General features: G+C 37.9%; 1 protein-coding gene across 1 annotated transcript in view; it reads right to left on the minus strand.

Moving 5' to 3' along the window:
- LOC110570368 (ATP-binding cassette sub-family A member 10-like) overlaps positions 1 to 21,180 on the minus strand; it is a 69,610-nt gene extending 48,430 nt beyond the window's left edge. The window contains 5 exon segments of the mRNA XM_044921848.1: positions 4,880 to 4,896; positions 4,898 to 5,107; positions 7,292 to 7,403; positions 7,931 to 8,108; positions 21,069 to 21,180. Of these exon segments, the coding sequence (XP_044777783.1) occupies positions 4,880 to 4,896; positions 4,898 to 5,107; positions 7,292 to 7,403; positions 7,931 to 8,108; positions 21,069 to 21,180 (629 nt within the window).
- Between the last annotated feature and the right edge of the window lie 1,214 nt (positions 21,181 to 22,394).

Below are 22,394 nucleotides of genomic sequence, written 5' to 3' on the forward strand. Positions count from 1 at the left end.
TGTGGTAGTTACCTCATATGGTTGTTTTAAGATACTGTGTATGAACTCTTTAGCTGAGCTGTTATTATAATTACTTTACAATTGTTGAATTTAAAAATTCATATTACACATAATCTGATTCTTTCAGTCAAGTGACTAAATATGAAATGGAAATATAATAATCTCATCTTTAAACTCTCTTATACTAAATTCTTTTTGGTATAACATTTTTCTTAATGTTTAATTGAAATCTCTCCGATATAAGGAAAGCTCATTTCATTTTTTATCCTTATATGGCTTTTGACATTAACCATTCAGGGTATTGTTTTTAGAAATTAGAATACTACAGTGCAGCTAGAAAGCACAAAACTAAAGGAAAGCAAAAGGTGTCCTGGGAGTTAACAGCTGTATAACAGGGATCCTGCGTCACAGTGGTGAAAGCATGGTTGTTTTTGAAAATTTGAGGGAATAGATGGAAAGATATGTTTAAACAGGAAAATGGCTCTCACTTTTAAAAACTGACCTTTCACGAACACACTAATAAATTGCCAAGTACCCTCTACATTTACACAGGGCTTTCAGCTCAAGTGTGGAACTTTGTACAGATGATGCATTTGGAATCCTTTTATATCATTTTGTGCATTACATAAATTGTTTTACTATCACATGTAAATAGCATTTTCATGTATACAAACAGTAAGCTTAAATGATTATAATTTTCCTAGTAAGGAGATACCTCAAAAAATTACAAATAGAACTACCAAATGATCTAGCAATTCTACTTCTGGGTTTTTTGGGTTTTTTTTAAGATTGTATTTATTTCTTTGAGACAGAGGGAGCGCAAGTGGGGAGGAGCAGAGGGGGAGGGAGAAAGGATCTGAGGTGGACTCCACACTGAGCGGGAAGCCCAACGCAGGGCTTGATCCCACCACCACCCTGAGATCATGACCTGAGCTGAAACCAAGAGATGGATGCTTAACCGACCATGCCAACCAGGCACCCCTCTACTTCTGGGTATTTATCTGAAAGAAATTAAAACCCTAATTCAAAAAGATAAATGCCCCCCTATGTTTATTGCAGCATTATTTACAATAGCCAAGACATGGAAGCAACTTAAGCATCCATCAATGGATGAAAAGATAAAAAAAGATCATGGTTTTCCTCTCTCATGCTCTCATTCAATTTGAAATTTTAAAAATCTTTTACAAAACTAAACACCTAACAATCTTATTCAATTAATTTTTTGAAGCTAGGGTAAATCTTTCATATATTAAAACATCTACTTCTAATAATTAATAATAATTTTTCAAAAGAGCTGGTCATAGATTGAAGTAAAGAGAGCATGAAGTATGAAGATTAGTTAAGGAGAAGAAAAGAAGTAAGAAAAATGGACTATTATGTTCAGTGAATTAATAAGAATATTAGACATATGTAAATTCCAATATATGTATGAAAACATAAACCAAGTCAAATACAATTATTTTCTATGCTTTTGTCATTTATACATTGCTGGTTGGAATATAAAATGGTGTATCCACTCTGGAAACCAATTCCACAGTTTCTTATAAAACTAAACCACCATACAACCCAGAAATTATACCACTGGGCATTTACCTCAGAGAAATGAAAACTTATGTTAATAAGAATACCTGGACATCAATGTTCACAGTAGCTTTATTTGTAATATGCCAAACTGGAAACAACTCCAACCTCTTTCAAAGGTTGAACAACTAATCAAACAGAGATATTGCTACCATGGAACAGTTCTTAGCAATAAAAAGCAGCAAACTACTGATAAATACAAACTTGGATGAAGTGCCAGGAAATTGTACTTAGTGGGGGGGAAAAAAAAAGCCCCAAAGGTTATGTGATTCCATTTATACAGCATTCTTGAAATGTCAAAATTATAGAAATGGTGAAGAGACTGGTGGTTAGCAGGGGTTAGAAATGGGGGATAAGGAAGAGAGTTGATGGAATCTATAATGATGGAACAATGGAACTGTCCTGTATCTTAACTGTATCAATGTCCACAGTGAGATTGTGATACCGTATGACAGTTCTGCAGATGTTATCATTGGGGGAAACTGGGTAAAGTGTACATGCAATCTAGTTCTTAAAACGGAGTATGTATCTACCGAAAATAAAAAATGTTTTATTAAAAAAAATTGTAGTTACCTGAAAAGCTAAGACTAAATGATGTTTTAAAAGGAGAAAGAGTGGTCTGTACCATGTCAGTAACATTCAGTAAACTATAAACAACTGGGAGGATTGGGAGAGCACGTGGGAAAAAAAGTACTTTTAACTGCTTTCAGTTATATTGAAATAATATTATTAGTATTGTTAGACATATGTATATTTCTGGATAAAACAAGTGAGTAACAGGGATGTTCTAATTCTCAGATTCTCTGTATCTCTCCTGGAGAACCAGAATTCTCAGTACATAGGGAAGGAAATATAGTTGTAATATGGGGGAGGCTACGTAAAACTCTATAGGTCTATATTTGAATTATAAATTATAAATATCAGTGTGAATTCATAAGGCATTTATCTTTAGTATGTGTATGTTATTCTGTATACAAAATGTAGAAAATGTATCATGATTCTATCTCTGCTATTGAAAAAGGCTAGAAACAATGACCAATCCAATATCAAAAAATATTTCTAGTATTCAATGCTCTTGAAATACTTTTTCTAACTAAAAGAAATCTTGCCACACAAAATAGCAAGGAATCTATTTTTTTCAAAACCCACTTAGAATCTTGTCAAAAAGAATCACAAACCAACCTTCAGCTCCCTTTGACCAAAGATGGGACAATCTGAGCTTCAGTAAGAATAATAATTACAATGGCTTGAAACATATTAGACATGTTTAGATCCATGAGTTTATAATGGTATTTTAAAAAATCAGTCATCTTTGAAGAACGTTAGGCAAACACTTAATTACCTAATAAAGGAAAAAGTTAAACAAAAAATTCTGTTTTCAATCATTTGTTTTATCTCTTTGTTTTCCTGTTCCGCCCTCTTAAAAAAATAGTCTGCCCCAATAGGAGCTAATCATAATTCATGTATATTTAAACCAAATTCTCTTAACTGTTTCAGTTCTATGAAACAGAACTGTTTCTGTTCTGAACTGAAATTGCTAGAATTTCATGTAACAGAAATGTATAGTTGGAAAGTGATTATTATAATATTATAAATAATTATTATATATTATTATAATATTATAAATAATTCCCATGATCTATTCACAATGTTTTATATAAGAAATCACTCTTGAGATCCTTTGAAAATTCTGCATTCTTTTGTTGTTGTTGTTGTTGAAAATTGAAAATTCTGCATTCTTGAGCCTTATTTGGGTTAAGTAGATTATAGCAAAATTTGTGTCCAATCAGGAAGAAAGTGGAAGAGGGTAAAATATACAAGAACTGTGGGGACTTTATAAGAAATATATCAGTTTTACCCCAGTTATTGGGGTATTTTCCTCAAAGTTAAATTGTCAAAGCCATACTTTTTTGTGCGTATTATTTCATTTTAAAAATCTCTTTTCCTTGTATTTGAAGACACTCTCCCCAACAGCATGCAATATTAACTATTTTTTAAAAATCTCCAGCCAATGTAAACCCTGCTAACTTGGACAGTTCTCTATCAGGAAAACTTTCGAGCTGTGTTTTTTCTCAATTTGAGGTACTTAGCCAATTGGATCCAAATGTAATGTTTATCTCAAAAACACTGAAGACAATATGGTATGCATTTCTGTTGGCACATTTCACAAACAGCTTTTTCTACCAAGGGAAAAATATCACCTTGTCACTAATTTCATTTTATTCATCTTTTTGAGTTATGTAGCACAGTGTCTGAAAGAAAGGGATTTCTTAGGCAAAAATCTTAACTTTTCTGTGCCTTGGTTTTCTTGTGAAATAATAGCACTATAAACTGTGAGTGGTCCCTGGAATACAGTAAGTTCAGTGTTTGCTACTATTACTGTTATTATTGTATACTCAAAGTCTATGGGGAAAGGGACAATAGATAAATGGAGAGACAGATTCATTTTACTCTGTCTTGTGCCTTACAAGCAGCAACACCATCTGTGCTAAGCAGATTAAAGATACTGTCTCATCCAATCCTTAGTCTTACCCAAAGAACATCTTTATTGACTAACTGCATGAATTGGCTTTAATAACATTATGGCAAATTAGTTTAATGTTCAAATTTTTCAATCCCTTCTTCCCTGCTTCCCTTCCATGAAGGGATAGAATTATCCATATCGCTGATCCTGGGCTAGGCTCCTTGACTTGCTTTGGCTTTATGGTGGGCAGAATATACTTTTTTGCCCCTTGACTTTGGATTTGTCCACATGACTTGCTTTAACCGACGGGATTTTATCAAATGTGGCTTGAGAAGGAGCTTGAAATGTGTGGTGCAGCGGGACTTGCCCTCATGCACTTCTGTGACTGAAGGAGAAGAATGTGTCCAGGTATGCTGCTGACCCACGGGGGATTAAACCACATGGGGCAGGCTTGATGCAACCTATAACTTGGATCCAAGCCCAACCAAGCCCAGACTAGATCCGCCAGACTCCAGTCATGCCACAGACAAATGAGAAGGAATAAATGAGTATTGTTTGAAGTTACTGGGTTTGGGGTGGTGTTTTATGCAGCATCTTTCTGGCAACAGCTAACAGATACAAGCACCATATTTCTATTCTTCAATTCAAGGAAACGTAAGCACAATCCTTACTTCATTTCTACCGCCAGCATCTTAAAATGTAATACGGGTAAGCTAATTAAATTGAATGCATGCAAAAAACAAACCCCTGAAAGCATCGAATTTCTTTTATAATCTAATGGGTTTCTTTGTTTATTAATGTGTGATACACAGGCAAGAAAGCAACTTAACTCACCAGAATGCTGACTCTCGCGAGACCCAACACTGTCATCAGTTTCTTAAACTTTTTTCTTTCCCGTGTAACATTTAATGAAGGGAGATACACAACATGGGAGAAATAAACCATACAAATAAAAGTAAACCATGTATTTATGATTTCTCCGTTAGAAATGAAAGGCAGCATCCTCATATTGATTCCAATAACTGAAGTCAGCTGTTCTATCCATTGTCTCTCATGGTTCATCTCCCCCATTAGAACATTCTTGATGACTTCTGGTATTAGTAATGTTGACATTACTTATAAGAGTCATTTAAAAAATTACTAGATGTCTGTCATGCCCAATATACTGTGATGGGTGGTGGAGAGATAGCAGTGATCCACAGGAACACTCCTCACTCTCATGGAGCTTTACATCTCATGGTGGAGCAGAGAAGAAAGGCGAGACATCAAACAACCCATTGCACAATCAATAGTTTGATTATCATTGATGAACTGCATTAAAGGAGAAGTAGAGGGTGTTCTGAGAACAAAAATAGGGAAGGCTTCCCTAAAGAAATGACATTTATTTATACAGTGATCTTACCTAAACAAAGCTTGGGCAGGGAGGGAAGTTGAGGATGGAGAAGAAAAATCTGAGCAGAGGAAACAGCATTTGCAAAGGAAGGAAAGGGTACAGTGCACTGGAGGCACAGGAAGGAGGTCCTTGAAGCAAAACTGACAGGGGGAGAGAGAGGGAGGAAAGGAGGGAGAGAGAGCAGGCTAGAGAAATAAACTACTCCCACAGTTCAGGCAAAAGATGGTAATGGCCTGGACTAGTGCTGGTGGCAGAGGTGAGAAGCACGTGGATTTCAGTTTAGGATTAACAGGGCTGGATGAGAGATTGGAGGCAATGGGTAAGGCAGAGGAAATTTTCTCTGATAATTCCTTAGTTTTTAATTAACTGATCACCTAGGTGGGTAGCCTTAGCATTCACTAAGATAGGAACATTTTTAAAAGACTCAGCCACATGAAGATGCAAAAGCCACATGAAGATAAAAACACCCACATTCCGTTTTTTCTTAATTTTTTTTTTAAGATTTTTATTTATTTGACAGAGAGAGACCCAGCGAGAGAGGGAACACAAGCAGGGGGAGTGGGAGAGGGAGAAGCAGGCTTCCCGCCGAGCAGGGAGCCCGATGCGAGCAGGGAGCCCGATGCGAGCAGGGAGCCCGATGCGGGGCTCGATCCCAGGACTCTGGGATCATGACCTGAGCCGAAGGCAGACGCTTAACGACTGAGCCACCCAGGTGCCCCCCACCCACATTCAGTTTTGAACATACTAGTTTAAATCGTTTAGGAAGCATCAAAGTAGAGACATTCAGCAAATAGTCAGATACATGGAACTACGGCAGAGGTTAGCAAACTACAGTCCATGGACAAAATCTAGTCCACCACCTGCCTTTGTAAATAAAGTTTTTATTGGAATAAAGCCATACTCATTTCTTTATGTACTGTCTATGGTTTCTTTCATGTTACAACAGCTGAGTTGAATAGGTAAAAAAGTTTGGCCCCCGGAGCCTACAATATTTATTACCTGGCCCCTTACAGAACAAGTTTGCTGGTCTACAAGTTGAAGTGGGGTTATCAGCATGTAAATCGTAATTAAAGTTATGGAAATAAATAACATTGTTTAGAGAAAGTATATAGGATGGGGAAAGATGCCCAGGTTAGAAACTTGTGGAACTACAGATTTAAAGAAGCATGAGTGTGAAGCTGGATAAGGTGGCAAGAAGACTGAGAAGGAAAGGCTAGAAAAGTGCATGAAAATCAGGTGAAGGCTACATTACTTAGTTAAAAGGTCAAGTAAAATAAGGAATGAAAAATGTCAGTTGTTAATTGGCATGGGAGTGGTTACCGACCTCAGAAAAAGCCATTTGGGTGGTGTGGATGGGGACAGAAATAGTTCTGAGTTGAATGGAGCCTAAGTGAAGGCAACCCTTTCAAGAAACTTAGCTGTGGAGGGAGCTAAAGTACTTGCCTGAGAAGGAAAGAAGGAAAGGTCCTGATAATATGTGAGGAAATCAATACTTTTCAATCCCAAAGAGAAGAATCTAGTTGAAAGGAGAAAATTGAAAAAGGAGGAGACAGAAGGGAAGATCCATTGTGCAACCTTACTAATAATGTTGGAAGGAACAGGATCCAGCCTGTGAATTGATGAAGGACATGAGATGAGGCAGAAAGAAAAGGATGGGTGTAGTAAGTAGTAGATCTGTAGTTTAGCAGGGTTTGTGTTGGGAAGTGGGGATATTCCCATCAGTTTCTTCTTTCTCTGAGAATAAGAGGCAGAGCATAATCTCCTAAGAGTGTAGGGGCAAAGAGGAGGAAGAGGTAGAGACTGAAGATACAGAGAAAATACAGAAAGTATAAAATAGATTACTTAAGTAAGGCACTTACTTCTATAATTGCAGCATTAATTGCAGTTTGAAATGCCACAAACCCATTTTGCCAGTATGTTGTCATGTAACAAAAAATTTTATCATCAGAATCCCAACAGTGTTCTTTAAGGAAGGAGAAAAACGTGTCCGTCATTATACAGTGGAATCAATCAATGGAATTAAAACCTTAACTTTGACTCTAAAGTGGAAATATCAACATGCCTGTTCAGAGCCCATGATTATACAATCTAGAGCATTTTTAAAGCATTCTGCAAAACTGGAAGAAAGAAGCCTATTATTGAATGTTGGCCAAAAGACTGATCACTAAGTTGAGGAATAAAAAGTATATTACTTCGGGCGCCTGGGTGGCTCAGTTGGTTAAACGACTGCCTTCGGCTCAGGTCATGATCCTGGAGTCCCGGGATCGAGTCCCGCATCGGGCTCCCTGCTCAGCAGGGAGTCTGCTTCTCCCTCTGACCGCCCCCCCTCATGCTCTCTCTCTCTCATTCTCTCTCTCAAATAAATAAATCTTTAAAAAAAAAAAAGTATATTACTTCGTTTCTTGACTTTATTAATGTTTCTATCAGTCATTCCCAACTGGGGATTTGATAAAGTAGCAAAAAAGATTGAATCAATTCTTATATAGTTATCTGCGTGTTTAGAGTTTTCTTCCATATTTGGGATTTCATATCCCCAAATAAACTTCGGCTGATATGAAAAAGTATCATTAAACACAATTCCCACCATTTCATGCTGGTTTTCTGAAAGTACCATATCCATCATTTCTTTATCAGCAGTCCTCATGATTGTTCTTCCTGTCATGTATGAAAAAAATCAATAATCATATCAACTCATCACTAGAGAACATAAAATCAAGTTGCAATTATTTAGGTTTATTGGTGTCACACATTATCCCTAAGTAGGTGTCTCTAAATTAGGTACTGAAAGTCTATTCTATTGTCTTAGGCTCAATGTAAATATGTGAAAAGATATAAATGACATGTCTTTTAAAAACCATTTGCAGGAGCGCCTGGGTGGCTCAGTCAGTTGAGCGTACGACTCTTGGTTTCAGCTCAGGTCATGATCTCAGGGTCGTGAGATCGAGCCCCACATCGGGCCCTGTGCTCCATGGGAAGACTGCTTGAGATTCTGTCTCTCCCTCTCCCTCTGCCCCTCCCCCGCTCTAAAATCAATCTTTAAAAAAAACCCATTTGCAGCATTTTTTTAGTGTGATCGCATTTTAGTAAAGAAACTGAATCTGTGTGCCTATATACATATATGAAAATATATGTCTATATATGTGACCAGGTGTACATATTATCCTAAAAAGATACAGACAAATTTAAATGGGAGGTATGGTAGGGAGGAAGGTGTGGCTAGGATAAAAGCAAAAGCTCTCTCTTTTCTTTTTTCTTCAGTTTTTATTGCTTAGCTTTTTTTTAGGGTGGCTATTACCTTGGTGATTAATTAAAAAATTAAAAAGAAAAAATATTTAAAATAATCAATGGAAATACTTAAGAATTTGGTGGGTTTTTTTTTCCTGCCAAGAGTACTAATTTCTATCACATGGAAATACTATGCCAGTAGAAATAAATTGCATGCAAATAATCAGAGTACAAAAATCACAAGTGAAGTTACAGTCCACCTACAGGTTCTTTGGAGTCAAGAACACTCCTTAGAATTGAGCTCAAAAAATTCATAATGGATGAGTTCAAAATGTGCAGAAGTAATCCACCCAATAAATGGTTAATTGATCCATTACTAATGGAAACTTCGGAAACCTCTGAAGTCCAGTATATGACCTCCTTTTTAAAGACTTTTTAATAATTTCATGTATTATGTTCTAAGATTTTTATTAATTTTAACACAGTATTTAAATGTTACTCAGGACAATGTCTACATGGAGAAGGAAAAGGTATTTATTTTCATAGTGTAGCCATATCTTTCAAAAATATTCATCCTTCCAAACATGGAATAAGGCTGTGACATTTTTATGAGGACAATGCTAACTTCACTGATTTTTCTCTAGCAGTATACAAAGACTGTCAAGGGCAAAACATGAATATTTGGGTTGAACTAGCATCACATATGAGATATTCCTGCCAAAAATGTTCAACCTGAAGTTAATCCTGTCTTTCAATCTAATTTTCTGTTTAAAGAAATGTAAGAAGGCAAAGGAATGAGTTAAATGACAGCATGAAGAAGGAATGAGATAAATACAAAACATGAATATTGGGGCACCTGGGTGGCTCAGTCATTAGGGGTCTGCCTTCAGCTGAGGTCATGATCCTGGGGTCCTGGCATCAAGCCCGGCATCGGGCTCCCTGCTCCGCAGGAAGCCTGCTTCTCCCTCTCCCACTCCCCCTGCTTGTGTTCCCTCTCTGGCTTTCTCTCTGTCAAATAAATAAAATCTTTAAAAAAAAAATGAATATTCAACAAGATATGAGATGGTCTCATTGTTTCCAGGCTGATCAAAACCAACTTTGAAAGTATTTTTCAGGGCACCTGGGTGGTGCAGCTTGTAAAGCGTCCCGACTCTTGGTTTTGGCTCAGGTTGTGATCTCAGGGTTGTGAGATCAAGCCCTGTGCGGGCTCTGCGCTCCGGACAGTCTGCTGGAGATTCCCTCTCCCTCTCCCTTTGTCCCTCCCACTTGTGCTCACTCTCATTCTTTCTCTCTCTCAAATAAATAATCTTTTTTTAAAAAGAAATTTTCAGGAAGTTTAGGAAATTGAACTTGAAATGAGATGATTATATGCATTTTTCTAATTTTGTGAAGTATATTAGTGGTTATATAGTGTTTAATTTTTGTAGATTCTAGCTCAAGTATGACAGTCAAGTGTCATATATCTTGAAAGAGGAGAGACAGAGAGATGAAGCAAAGATGGCAAGAAGTTAACACTTGTCAAATTTGGGTTGTGGGTGAATAGGATAGGATGTGGCTTTATTGGACCAGTATTTCTACATTTTGAGATTTAAAACATTTTTGATAAGTTCTTTTAAAATTCTAGTGGGTGATGATTATAAATGTACCCTCCATCAACATAACAGCTAAAATATTCAAACTGAATTGCTTCAAGAGCTATTGCAGAGAATGAAAAGAGTATGTGAACTCTGCTAGCTCCCATGGAAATGTTATTCGCTATTTTTAAACAGAATACAGCCTCGATGTGGCCAAGACAGCCCCAGACATATTTCAAGGAAATATAGCAAATCTCTTGGACCTAATGTCCATGTCCTTATGCTAGGAACTCAACAGAATGCAAAGATACTGACAATCAGAAGTCTAGCTCCCTAAAGCCACTCTATGTTTACAAAAAAGCATAGTCTTGAAAAGAGATCCTCAAAAAATTTCCCTAATTTTTCGTCATAGAATTTTATTCCTCAGCCCTCCCAATTAATAGAATCTTAATCAAAATGTCCCCAGTAGAGTGCAATCACTTACTCATTTAAAATCTATTTTTTTTCCTAACACTGAAGTTGGCTTAAAGTAAATCAGAATGACTCCACAAGATCCAAATGGAGTAATTATTTGGAGAATGGCTAGTTCTATTTAATAAAATATTACTTTGTTTTTCAGGAGCTGCCATATGAGTTCTTTAGTTAATTTCATCAATTTGCCAGAAATATTATCCTTTTCTGTAATATGTCTTATTCTGCAATATTTGTAAAATATTGTATTTAGAACTCCAAATCAACTAACCTATGAAATTTGTGAATATAAAAAAGCAATAAAAATAGCATAATACTAAATGATGGATTTTCATTTACTAAATATGGAAAAATAGATATTGTGAACCATACCAATAAGCTCTTTTTTCATTCTCCATTGTTTAAGAAAATTCTTGTATAAAATGGCCTGAGTTTGTTGATACACGCTTATCTCTTTTTTAATCATTTTCTCCTGTTCGTGGAGAGAGAGGGTAAAGTAAATATTGTACAGCTAGAAGAAAAAAAAGACCAAAAAAGTCCAGTTACAAAAAAGCTTCTGAACACTTTGAAAACATAGCTTCAGATGCACTAACATGATGCCTTATTTGACATTGCAGAAACACATTCAGTAGGGGTTTTTGTGAGAGTATAAAGTATTAATGAATGTAAACTATCCTGTCTGCGAGTATTTCTCTCCAGGCCCTCACGGCTATGGATGATGAGGGTGGTAGTGTAAGGAGGTCTTTCCTCTCTTGTCTCAAAAGTAACTTTTTTCTGCCAAATCTTGACATTACAACAATCTAAAATAAATCAGGGAATAAGATGTTAGCAATGTCTGAAATTCAAAAAACACTTTGCCCTTTACGTATTTTAAGTAAAGAAGTATAACAGGGGCACCTGGGTAGCTCAGTCAGGTAAGCATCTGCCTTTGGCTCAGGTCATTATCTTGGGGTCCTGGAATCGAGTACAACATCGGGCTTCTTGCTCAGAGGGGGTCTGCTTGTCCCTCTCCCTCTGCCCACCCATGCCTGCCCCCCCTTCCCGGCTTCTTTCTCCCTCAAATAAATAAATAAAGTCCTTAAAAAAAAAAAAGAAAGTATAACAGGAATAAAACCATATCCAGTTTTTTTTGTCAGAGAATTGCCCATGAGCAGTCTATACTTTGAATGGCACATTTTTGCATGCTTATTTAATATGTAGGTAACCACTTGGGTAAAGCAAAGTTGAATAACATCATAGTCATTCTTAGAATCCCAAAGAGCTAATTTCTTCTCTTAAATCCATGGGTTCCCCTTTTTTGAACTAAGAATGTAAGACAGATGTAGATGAAAACCAAACATGTTAGTGGATATGACTGAGGTAATTGATTTGCAGATCGCCATGATGTGTAACAAGGATCCTTCTGTTTTCAGTTTGAAATTCCAGAGATGATTTGGTATCACAACTCTGGTTACTCAAATTCATTTGAATAAATGTTGATGTCATATACAAATTACAATGTTCAGAGAACTTGCTCTACTTTCTTTTTTTTGACAAAAGAAAAGGTAAAGTGACCAAATATCAAAATAATCTCTCAATTCTAACTTGAGAAAGTTTCTAAGTCAAAACATTCATCTTCACCTTATGGCTATACAGGTATGTTTGAATAGCTCAGTAAGCTACCCACAAAGACATTTTAAAAGAAAAAAGAAGCCACAGGAAAAAGTAACTTGTCCTGGTGCCTACACATTCCCAAGAACTAAAACCTTGCAAATTCTCAAAAGGCCACCCAGAGATGTATAAAGCTGACCAAAAGAAACTAATTATATTTGTACACACTTCTGAGTCTCTCTTACATTTTACTACCACACTAAAATACTATATAACTGAGTTTAAAAGATTAAATCACTCATTAGGTCTACAATATAAAACATACAATAATTTAGAAATATCTGATCAATGTAATAATTTTAACAATATCAATCAATTTGGCATTGGCTATATGCATACTTTATGCCTTACTCACCTTACGCAAAGTGGAAGGTAAACACAAATTTGACTCTCAGGAAAATGAGTGAGGAACTTAGAAGCACCTCTGATTCACTGTTTTCTTTTTTTTCTAGAACAGCTAAGATTCTTTCAAGGGCTCTTCTGCAAATGCCTGTCTCTCTTAAAACTGTTTTTATTCAGTTTGGCATCTGAAAACAGGACATGGTCTGTGTGTAAAAAGCCTGCCAAATGTTCTTTGTTAAGTTGGTGTTTGGTTTTTTTCCCCCCATGTCTTTCTTGTCCAATTACTCTGCAGGGACCGTGTAGTTGTGGACGGTTGGCTAAGCATGGCACCTGGTATTTATTGTTCTGTCTTTCTGGCATTCATAAAAAGTGATCAGATTCTAAAAGGATGAAAAAACCCCACGGTGTTGGGTAAGTCTTTATTAGCTTTTAATGATTAAAAATTAGACAGCTGTGAATTGTGTAAGACTGTTGAATCACAGACCTGTACCTCTGAAACAAATAATACATTATATGTTAAAAAAAAAAAAAAGAAGATAGTAGGAAGGGAAAAATGAAGGGGGGGAAATCGGAGGGGGAGACGAATCATAGAGACGATGGACTCTGAGAAACAAATGAGGGTTCTAGAGGGGAGAGGGGTGGGAGGATGGGTTAGCCTGGTGGTGGGTATTGAGGAGGGCACGTTCTGCATGGAGCACTGGGTGTTATGCACAAACAATGAATCATGGAACACTTCATCTAAAACTAATGATGTAATGTATGGTGATTAACATAACATAATAAAAAAAAATTAGACAGCCAAGTAAAAAAAAAGGACAGATTAAAAATAAAGGGAGTTGAGCAGAGAGGGAAAATGAGGCTCAATCATCTCAGAAATCACAGTAATTCACATGAGAAGCCTTCACCTAAAACTTAACTGCACTTCCATTAGGTGGCTCCTGTGCTGACGGAATCCTGTGTGTACAAAGTATGAATTTCCTCGTTTACTCCTGAAAGCAAACCTATGAAGTCAGTACCACAGTCAACCGTGTTACAGATTGGAAAAGTGAGGCTTACAGGCGCACGTTATCTGCAGATGTTCAATAAAGGACCCACATGTGAGTCCAGAACAGTGTTTGGACCCCAAGCCCCTCGCTCTCAACAACCGCTATGAAAATTATGCTAATCAAAACAGTATCTAATTCCCATTTTCATAGTTTAATAGTTTAGACAAGATGGTGGAACTTTAATGATTGTGTTACTTCTTTTCTTCAGCTGCAAATAAATGGGACATTCTCAGAACTGTAAATAATCCCTGCTTATCAATCCTGAAAATCTCATTCCATGATTTTTTACTGTCATCAATACATTTCCTAGATGTATACATGAGCTAATAACCATTCACAAAAGAGAACAGACAAACCAGTGAAGCAAGCACCTGAGACGATTTCAATGATTACCATTTTCATTAAGAAAACGGATATGAGGGCGCCTGGGTGGCTCAGTCGGTTAAGCGACTGCCTTCAGCTCAGGTCACGATCCTGGAGTCCCGGGATCGAGTCCCGCATCGGGCTCCCTGCTCAGCGGGGAGTCTGCTTCTCCCTCTGACCCTCCTCCCTCTTGTGCTCTCTGTCTCTCATTCTCTCTCTCGCAAATAAATAAATAAAACCTTAAAAAAAAAAGAAAAGAAAATGGATATGAACATAGTCTTTGACTCTAATTGTATCCCTCCTTTGTTGTTGGTCACATTTCTCCTCGTTTTGCCAGTCACTACTAGAAGTAAAAGTCCACAAACCAAACAACACCAAATATTTAACCTGGTTCCAATCCCAGGCATTAATGATGAGACTTATATGGGTGGGAAGAAACAACAAAAATCATATTATAATACACACACACACTTTCTTAGCAACTAAATTTAAAAACTAATTTATTTCTGTCATTTTAGGGGTTTTAATCTCCAATACGGTGCAGGAAGTGCTGTCACTCATCGGCTTGGACAGGTGACACAGAATCCTCTGTTGCACATGCATTATGGGGGCTGGACTTTTTCTGTTCCAAGCCTCCGCACATTGATACCTGGGTATTACTGCTTCTGGGTCCCAATGCTGAACTCCACCAGACCTGGATTTCTTGGGGCCCATGTCACATCGAGCCAGCCCTCCTCAGCACACTTTACAGATCTTTTAATCTACTCTTTTGTCCTCCTACTCTCCCTGGGTCCTCAGCCCTACTTCTGCACTTCTGTTTCCGTGCATAAATTTACCATTTTACTGAAATCGCAGAGACCACGGGGTGGAGGCTTCCCTCCCCTCTCTCTACTTCGTGTGAACTTCCCAGAGGAAAGTCTTTGCTAAGCTCAATCCCACTGCCCCATCTCTCAACCCAGTCTTATCACCTACTCTAAAATCTGGCTCCCTCTTTGTTTTATGACTTCTGATATATCTTCTCTCCTCCCTCCTTTTTTGAGACATGCCTAATAATTAAATATGGGGAAATATTTTCCACTGGCTGCTGTCACCTTTCTTAAGCTACTCAATCATATAAACTTCATCTACTAGCTCATCTCACATTCACCGCACAAATCCCCACAGTATTAGTTTCTCGGGGGCGCTGTAACAAGGTACCACAAACTGGGTGCGTTAAAACCACAGAAATTTATTCTCTCACAGTTCCAGAGGCTGGAAGTCTGAAATCAAGGTGTCATCCTCAGGGCCATGCTCTCTCCTGCTCCCGATGCTTGCCAATCATCCTTGGTGTGCCTTGTCTTTGCTCTGCCTCCATCATCACGTGGTGGTGCCCTCTGGGTCTGTTTTGTCTCCTCTTCTTATACAAGGAGACCAGTCATATTGGATTAAGGGCCCACTGTACTCCAGTATGAGATTATATCTATTAAAGACCCTATTTCCCAAATAAAATCATATTCACAGGTACCAGGGGTTGGGACTTCAACGTATCTTTCTGAGGCATACAATTTAACCCATAACAAACACATAGGCCGTACATAGTCAACACCTCAATTTTTACATCTGATGGCCACCCAACAGTTTTCCTTACCCTTTTACCCATGCCAATGAAACTAAGCTCTCAAAGCTTGCCAATGGCTTCCGACATCTTGACATCAACATCTTCAGTAGCATTCTCTCACTTTTTTTAACCTTTCTGCAGCATTTGACAGTGTTGAGACCCACTGCTAGGAATTCTGTATTACAATTCACTCTTTTCTTCCCTGACTTCTCTTTTTCTAAAATCTTCAGTTTATTTATGTCCCTTGGCACTTTTTACTTCAAGTTTTGACCTTTCCTTTAATAAAGAGATCCACCCTTTCAGCTTTATCCTAGATCTAGGTTTCTAGCCATGACCTCCCTATACTGGATCTATCTATTCCATTTCAACATGTCAAAACTTGTTGATAATTTATCTTCCTAATACACTTGGCTCACTCTGTCTTTTCTTTTCTCCTACTATATAGCCGGTTGAGAATTTCAACACTTGTTGAATGGATAAAGAAGAGGTGGTACATATACACAACGGAATATTACTCAGCCATCAGAAAGAATGGAATCTTGCCATCTACAAGGACATGGATGGAACTAGAGGGTTAATTTATGCTGAGCAATATAAGTCAGTCAGAGAAATACCATATGACTTCACTCATATGTGGAATTTAAGAAACAAAACAGATGAACATCGGGGAAGGGAACAAAAAATAAAATAAGATGAAAACAGAGATGGAGGTAAACCATAAGAGACTCTAGGAAACAAACTGAGGGTTGCTGGAGGGGGTGGGGTGGGGTGAAGGGGTCACACTGGATGAAGGGCATTAAAGAGGGCACAGGATGGAATGAGCACTGGGTGTTATAGGCGACTGATGAGTCACTAAATTCTAACCCTGAAACTAATAATACACTATATGTTAACTATATTGAATTTAAATAAAAAATTTAAAAATAAAAGAATTTTAACATTTATTGTCATCTCTCTCTCAAAATATTTTTGCATTTATAGTTTAATTTTAAGAGAATTCATTTCTTCATAATGTTGAATATCCCCTCCCCCACAACATGATGAAACACTGCTTATTTGGGTCACTTCTACATCCTTCAATAAACTATGTATGTTTTACTTTAATAGTCTTCCATGTCTTTTGCCATAGCAAAGAATTTCCATTACTAACTTAATAGGATCTATTTTTAAATATATTTTCTACTTAATTTTTGTTTGTATACAGAAGCATTATTAACTTTGTATATTAATTTGAACTTTGCTGAACCCTTATTTATTCTAATAGGAAACTTTTAAAATTTTCTAAACAATAAATTCATCTGCAAAAAATGAGTTTGTGGTATGTTTTCTAACAATTCTAACAATTCTCTGAAGTTGAATTCCTGGCATAAAACCCACTTCTTCCTAATGTAGTCTCATCCTCTGACTGTTCTTTTTTATAGCATCCTGCTTCTTTTTATGGTACTGCATTAAATCTCTTGTAGTTCATATTTCCTTATACAGTCTCCCTATCTCCAAATTGCCTTTTGTCCTGTTTATTTGGTCATTAATTTTAAAAGCATATAGCTAAGCTACACTCAGATTCCCGACCTCCAGACACTGTGAGTTGATGAATGTTATATTTAAGATGCTAAGTTTTGGGGTGATTTGTTACACAGCAATAGATAACTAACACACCCATCTATTTCTCTGTATCTCCTAATATACTAGAAGCCCTTTAAAGTCAGGACTGTATTGTTTACCTTGTATCTGCAGCTCCTAACCTAGTGTTTGGGCTACTGCAAGAATTTAAAAACAAAAGACGTTGAACTCAATCACTGACTACTATGTGTGTGACCGAAGCCAGTCCAGTCTGGGGGGGTGGCTTGCTATGCACTCCCAGGCTCCCTTTCCCAACACACACACACTCACACATCTTAGAATATAAACTCCTGTGCCACAAAAAGTCAGTCTTCTAATTATGCACTCTTCACAGATTTATCTTTTCTAATCTAAATGACTCAATAGCTTTATTTTATTTTTTTAAAGATTTTATTTATTTGACAGAGAGAGACACAGCGGGAGAGGGAACACAAGCAGGGGGAGTGGGAGAGGGAGAAGTAGGCTTCCCGCAGAGCAGGGAGCCCAATGTGGGGCTCGATCCCAGGACCCTGGGATCATGACCCGAGCTGAAGGCAGACGCTTAACGACTGAGCCACCCAGGTGCCCCAATGACTCAATAGCTTTAAAGTGAAAATCAGGGAGGGTTAGTTTTCAGAAGACCCTCAGGGAAAGGCGCTAAACCCTCCAAAGTCTGTTCCTGAACTGTCTCCTTCCTTAGACCATTCACAACTTTTGTCCAGACCCCTCAGGCTTCACTGCATTCAGGATTTCTCAAAGCAGGCAATTCAGATGCCCACTTAAGTCTGAAAATCACTGTTCAGCTAATGCAAATTCTCATTTCTCTATGCTTTTCACAACGGACCACTTTTGACTGATTATCCTCAACTGACCTTGCAGGAAGACAAGACAAATAAAATTTCAGTCACTACCGGCCACCTTTTGCAACACACACTCTCATATGTGTTTGGAGGTGTGCGCACACCCAGAGAGATCTACCTATTACATATGTTGCTTTTAATGAGTGAATTCAATGTAAGTGCCATAGGACAAAAGCCAGATCCCACGAGAGGCTTAGTGGCACTCTCTCTAAAAGGAAGACATCAAGAATATAAGCTCTGAAGTCAAACTGCAGCTGTGCTACCTAGGGACTCAGTGTCACTGGGTAAATCACAACTTCTCTGGACTCAGATTTTCCAGCTATAAAGTGGAGGGTGAAGATAAAGATCCTTATTTTTTAGGCTTGTTGTAAGGATTAAATACAATATTCAACACTGGTGAATACATGCTCCAACGTTAGCAAGTGTCAAGATCACCTGGAGAGTTTGCTATAATTACACAGGTGGCTGGACCCCACTCCTGGAGTTTCTGATTCGGTAGCTCTGGGGTGACCTGAGAATTTACGCTTGTAACAGTCCCCAGCAGATTCTGATACGGCTGGTCAGAGAACCACTGGTCTGTCTACAAAAGTGCACAGAACAATGGAATGATGCCCTGCACAGAGTAAGCCCTCAATAAATGTTAGCAATTACTATTTCTAAAGCTTAGTTCTTAACATATCAAGGCTCTTCTAACAGCGGGAATTGACTTATCTTTAAAATACTCCAATGGCACTTTTTTTTTTTGACTCATCTTGATACTTTTGCCCACCTGAGAATCATCATTGAAATTCTTAAGTAATTCTTTACATGGGAAAAAAACCTGAATTTTCTCAAATATGTATCACTGGTTTTACTATTTGAAACAAAGAAAGAATTAAAAATCAGATTACAGACTGTAGTTATCTTTATTAACCTTGTTACCCCAAAACACCTTTTCTGGCAGTTTCTTTTTACCACCTCTGCCCATCTCCCTCCCAATTATCCCAGTTATCAATAAAGTTGACTTCCCAGATAAGAGGTAACATAGTATTCCCTGTCCACCTTTTGGAGAGTACCTGACAAGTTTTGGATTTTGTGGCTCCTTAAAATGAACAGAAGGAGGGATTTAAAAATCCACCCTGAATGTCTCTCTACCACACACTTCCTGTCCTTTCAAACCTCTTGGCTGTTCTGCCTTCTTCCATTTGTTGAATGGCTAGGACTGTCTTCTGGCTCATCCCTCATTTCTTGTTCTTTGTTCAAACATCGTGAACCCCGCTGTCTCCTCACTACTTCCCAAATGAACCAGCACAAGGATGACCATTTGACTCAGTAGAGTTCAGCCTCAGGCTTCCCAGACTATCTTGCTGGCTCCAACTTGGGCTCTTCTTTGGCCATTGCTCAGGAGGCCCTACACCCATTTCCAGTCCTGGGAAAATGCCCTTTAAACACAGCCCTCTGCTGCCATCTGGTGGTCAGAGGGGTTCACATTTAGCGGGGTCTCTCCTAGGCATCTGCAGCATGTTAGTTACCATGCTGCTTTTCACCTGGCAGGATTGTCATGATCTCTGGAGTGAGGCAGGGAGCTGGGGGGTAGGGGGGAGTGGGGGGAAGGGGGGTTAGGAGCCTGAACCTTAATTGTAAAGTTTAAGATAAAATGTTTTTGAATAAAAAATCTGCCACATTTCCAATGTGAGATTCATTCTCCCCCAGCACAGAGAATGTGCATTTAAATTATTACTCGAAATTCTTTTGACTTTCAATTAGACTAAAATGACCAAGAAACTTTCAGTGGCTTTTTTATGCAACTCAGTTCTCATCTTTTTTTCCTCAGTGATCTGATAGGCTTTATATCTTCAACTGCATGGGAACATCCATGAGGGCCAACACAAGACCCTCGGTGTACATCTTATAATAACAATATATATGACTATAAGGGCCATAAGTCAGATAGTATTTGTAGAATTTCTTTAAAGGTTCTTACCTTGAACTTCAAAATGTAAGCAAGGCTATACCAACGTGTGGATCTGCCATACTGTCTTCATAGGTATTTATGTTCATCTCGAGAACTCACTTCAAATATTCATAATGTAGGCTTGAAAATAGGGATGCCACCTCCCCCAAAAGAAACAGTCCTAGATTGGGAACCTCATTAAGAAATGGGTTAAGAATAGCAGATAAACAACCTAACATGTAATAAGAAAAATCACAAAATAATCAAAATCTAAGAGTAACTCAAAATAGCACTGAAAACTTCATTATGCACACAAAGACCTTCAGAATAAGTTTGTAGATAGTCTATCAAACCCTGAATGTTTATTTTAAAAATGAGATTTTAACACCTGAAACTAATATAGCATTGTATGTCAACTATACTTTAATAACAACTTTTTAGAAGAAAAGAAAAAAATTAGAATTGAAAAGATGTGTCTATTAACTCAATCCGAGTGAACCAGAACCAGGAACCCACCTCCCTTAAGCACAGAGCATGAAGCATTACCTGCATATGGAAAAACGACAGAACAGTGTTAAAGACAACTTTTCCAATGAAAATTTTGGATAAATGAATTGAATCTATTTTTAACCCAAATGCATTAAATCAATGTTCTCAAAGAGGGACATCTTGTCCTCAAGGGGACATTTGACAAAATTGAAGCATTTTTTTTTTTAATTGCGCTACTGGCATTTAACAGGAAGAGCCAGGGATGCTGCTAAATATCCTACAAAGCACAGGGCAGCCTACCACTTCACTCCCCAAAACATACAACAAAGAAGGATCCAGTCCAACTATCAATAGAGCCAAGGTTAAGATACTTGGCATTAAACAATAATAAATCATCTTTGTGCAAAATTGATAACAAAAAATCCAGTATACTTTGGACAGTAAAGGGAAAATGAGAAATTATTCTCCAGTAGAGCATTACTTGTGTTGCATTTTGCTATATCCCCTCGGCAGCAAAACGTCTCACCAAGGCCTCCAATAATACTAACCACTTCTTGTTCATCTAGTCTGATGTCAAGAGTAGACAGTGCCATGTTCTTTGGGATATCCAGCTGATCCAAATCTCTTTGGAATATGTTGAAGGTGGGAGAACTCTAGCCTAACCTTAGGGCAAGACTGAAATGTACACTTTCGACCATTCCATATTAATGCAAAATCTTCCTGATTCTCTTTCTGATTGGAATAGAAAAAGCACTGGTCAAATAAATCACTGGTTGAATCCCATATGACAGAAGCTGTTCTTAATCTGCTCTTGCAAAACAGCATTATCTGGCTAGGGTGCTAAATAAGAGCTACTATTTGGTTGAGTTTTCAGTAGATAGTCATCTTCCAGAATCTGGTTTTTGCAGGGGCAAGATTAGTATATTAAAATGCAGATGTAATAAAGGCCACTTCTACCTGCATCTTTAATTTCTTCCATTCTCTCTCCATTCCCCACTCCCAAAATGAAATATTGTTTTTATTTCCTATCCTGGCTGAGAAGAGGGCAGTTTTAGAGGTTTCTGTTTGGTCTTCCCCACTGTACTAGGTTGAATAGTGTCCCCTTCTCAAAATTCCTCTTTCCTGAGACCTATTTCTAAATAGGGTCTTTGCAGATATAACTAGTTAAGATGAGGTCATATTGGAGTAGGTTGAGCCCTCAATCTGAAATGACTGGTGCCCTTAGAAGGGAACACACACCAAGATAGATTCACAAGGAAGATGGCCATGTGACAAGATTGGGGTCACGCAACTGCTATCTAGGGAACTCCAAGGACTTCAGGCAACTACCATAAGCTAGAAAAGAGGCATGGAACTGACTCTCTCTGATCCCCCAAGAAGGATCCAACCCTGCCAACACCTCGAATGTGGCCTCCAGAACTCTGAGAATAAAATCTGTGATCTTAAGTCACTCAATTTGTGGCACTTTGTTATGGCAGCCTTAGGAAACAAATACACCTATTGTAATAGTTCTTATCCAAGCCAAGGAAACATGCGCAAGTTATGCCAACTCTCATGTCTATTCCAATTATATATTCTGAAACTAGACATGAAGACCAGTTGGATCTATAGACTAGTAGACTCACTATGAACTGGAGCTAAGCCAAGATTTTATTACCTGGCCCTCAAATGCCCCAACTGTGACACAGGGGCCATGATGATGCTTTGGGTCTCTGTATCAATTTCTTTCCTATGTCCAATGCACCTTAAAATGTTTGGGTATTCCCCTTTCCCACTGTATAATTACTTGGGTTAATGGCCAGAGATC

This window comes from Neomonachus schauinslandi, chromosome 15 (assembly GCF_002201575.2).
Source record: "Neomonachus schauinslandi chromosome 15, ASM220157v2, whole genome shotgun sequence".
Lineage (NCBI taxonomy): Eukaryota > Metazoa > Chordata > Mammalia > Carnivora > Phocidae > Neomonachus > Neomonachus schauinslandi.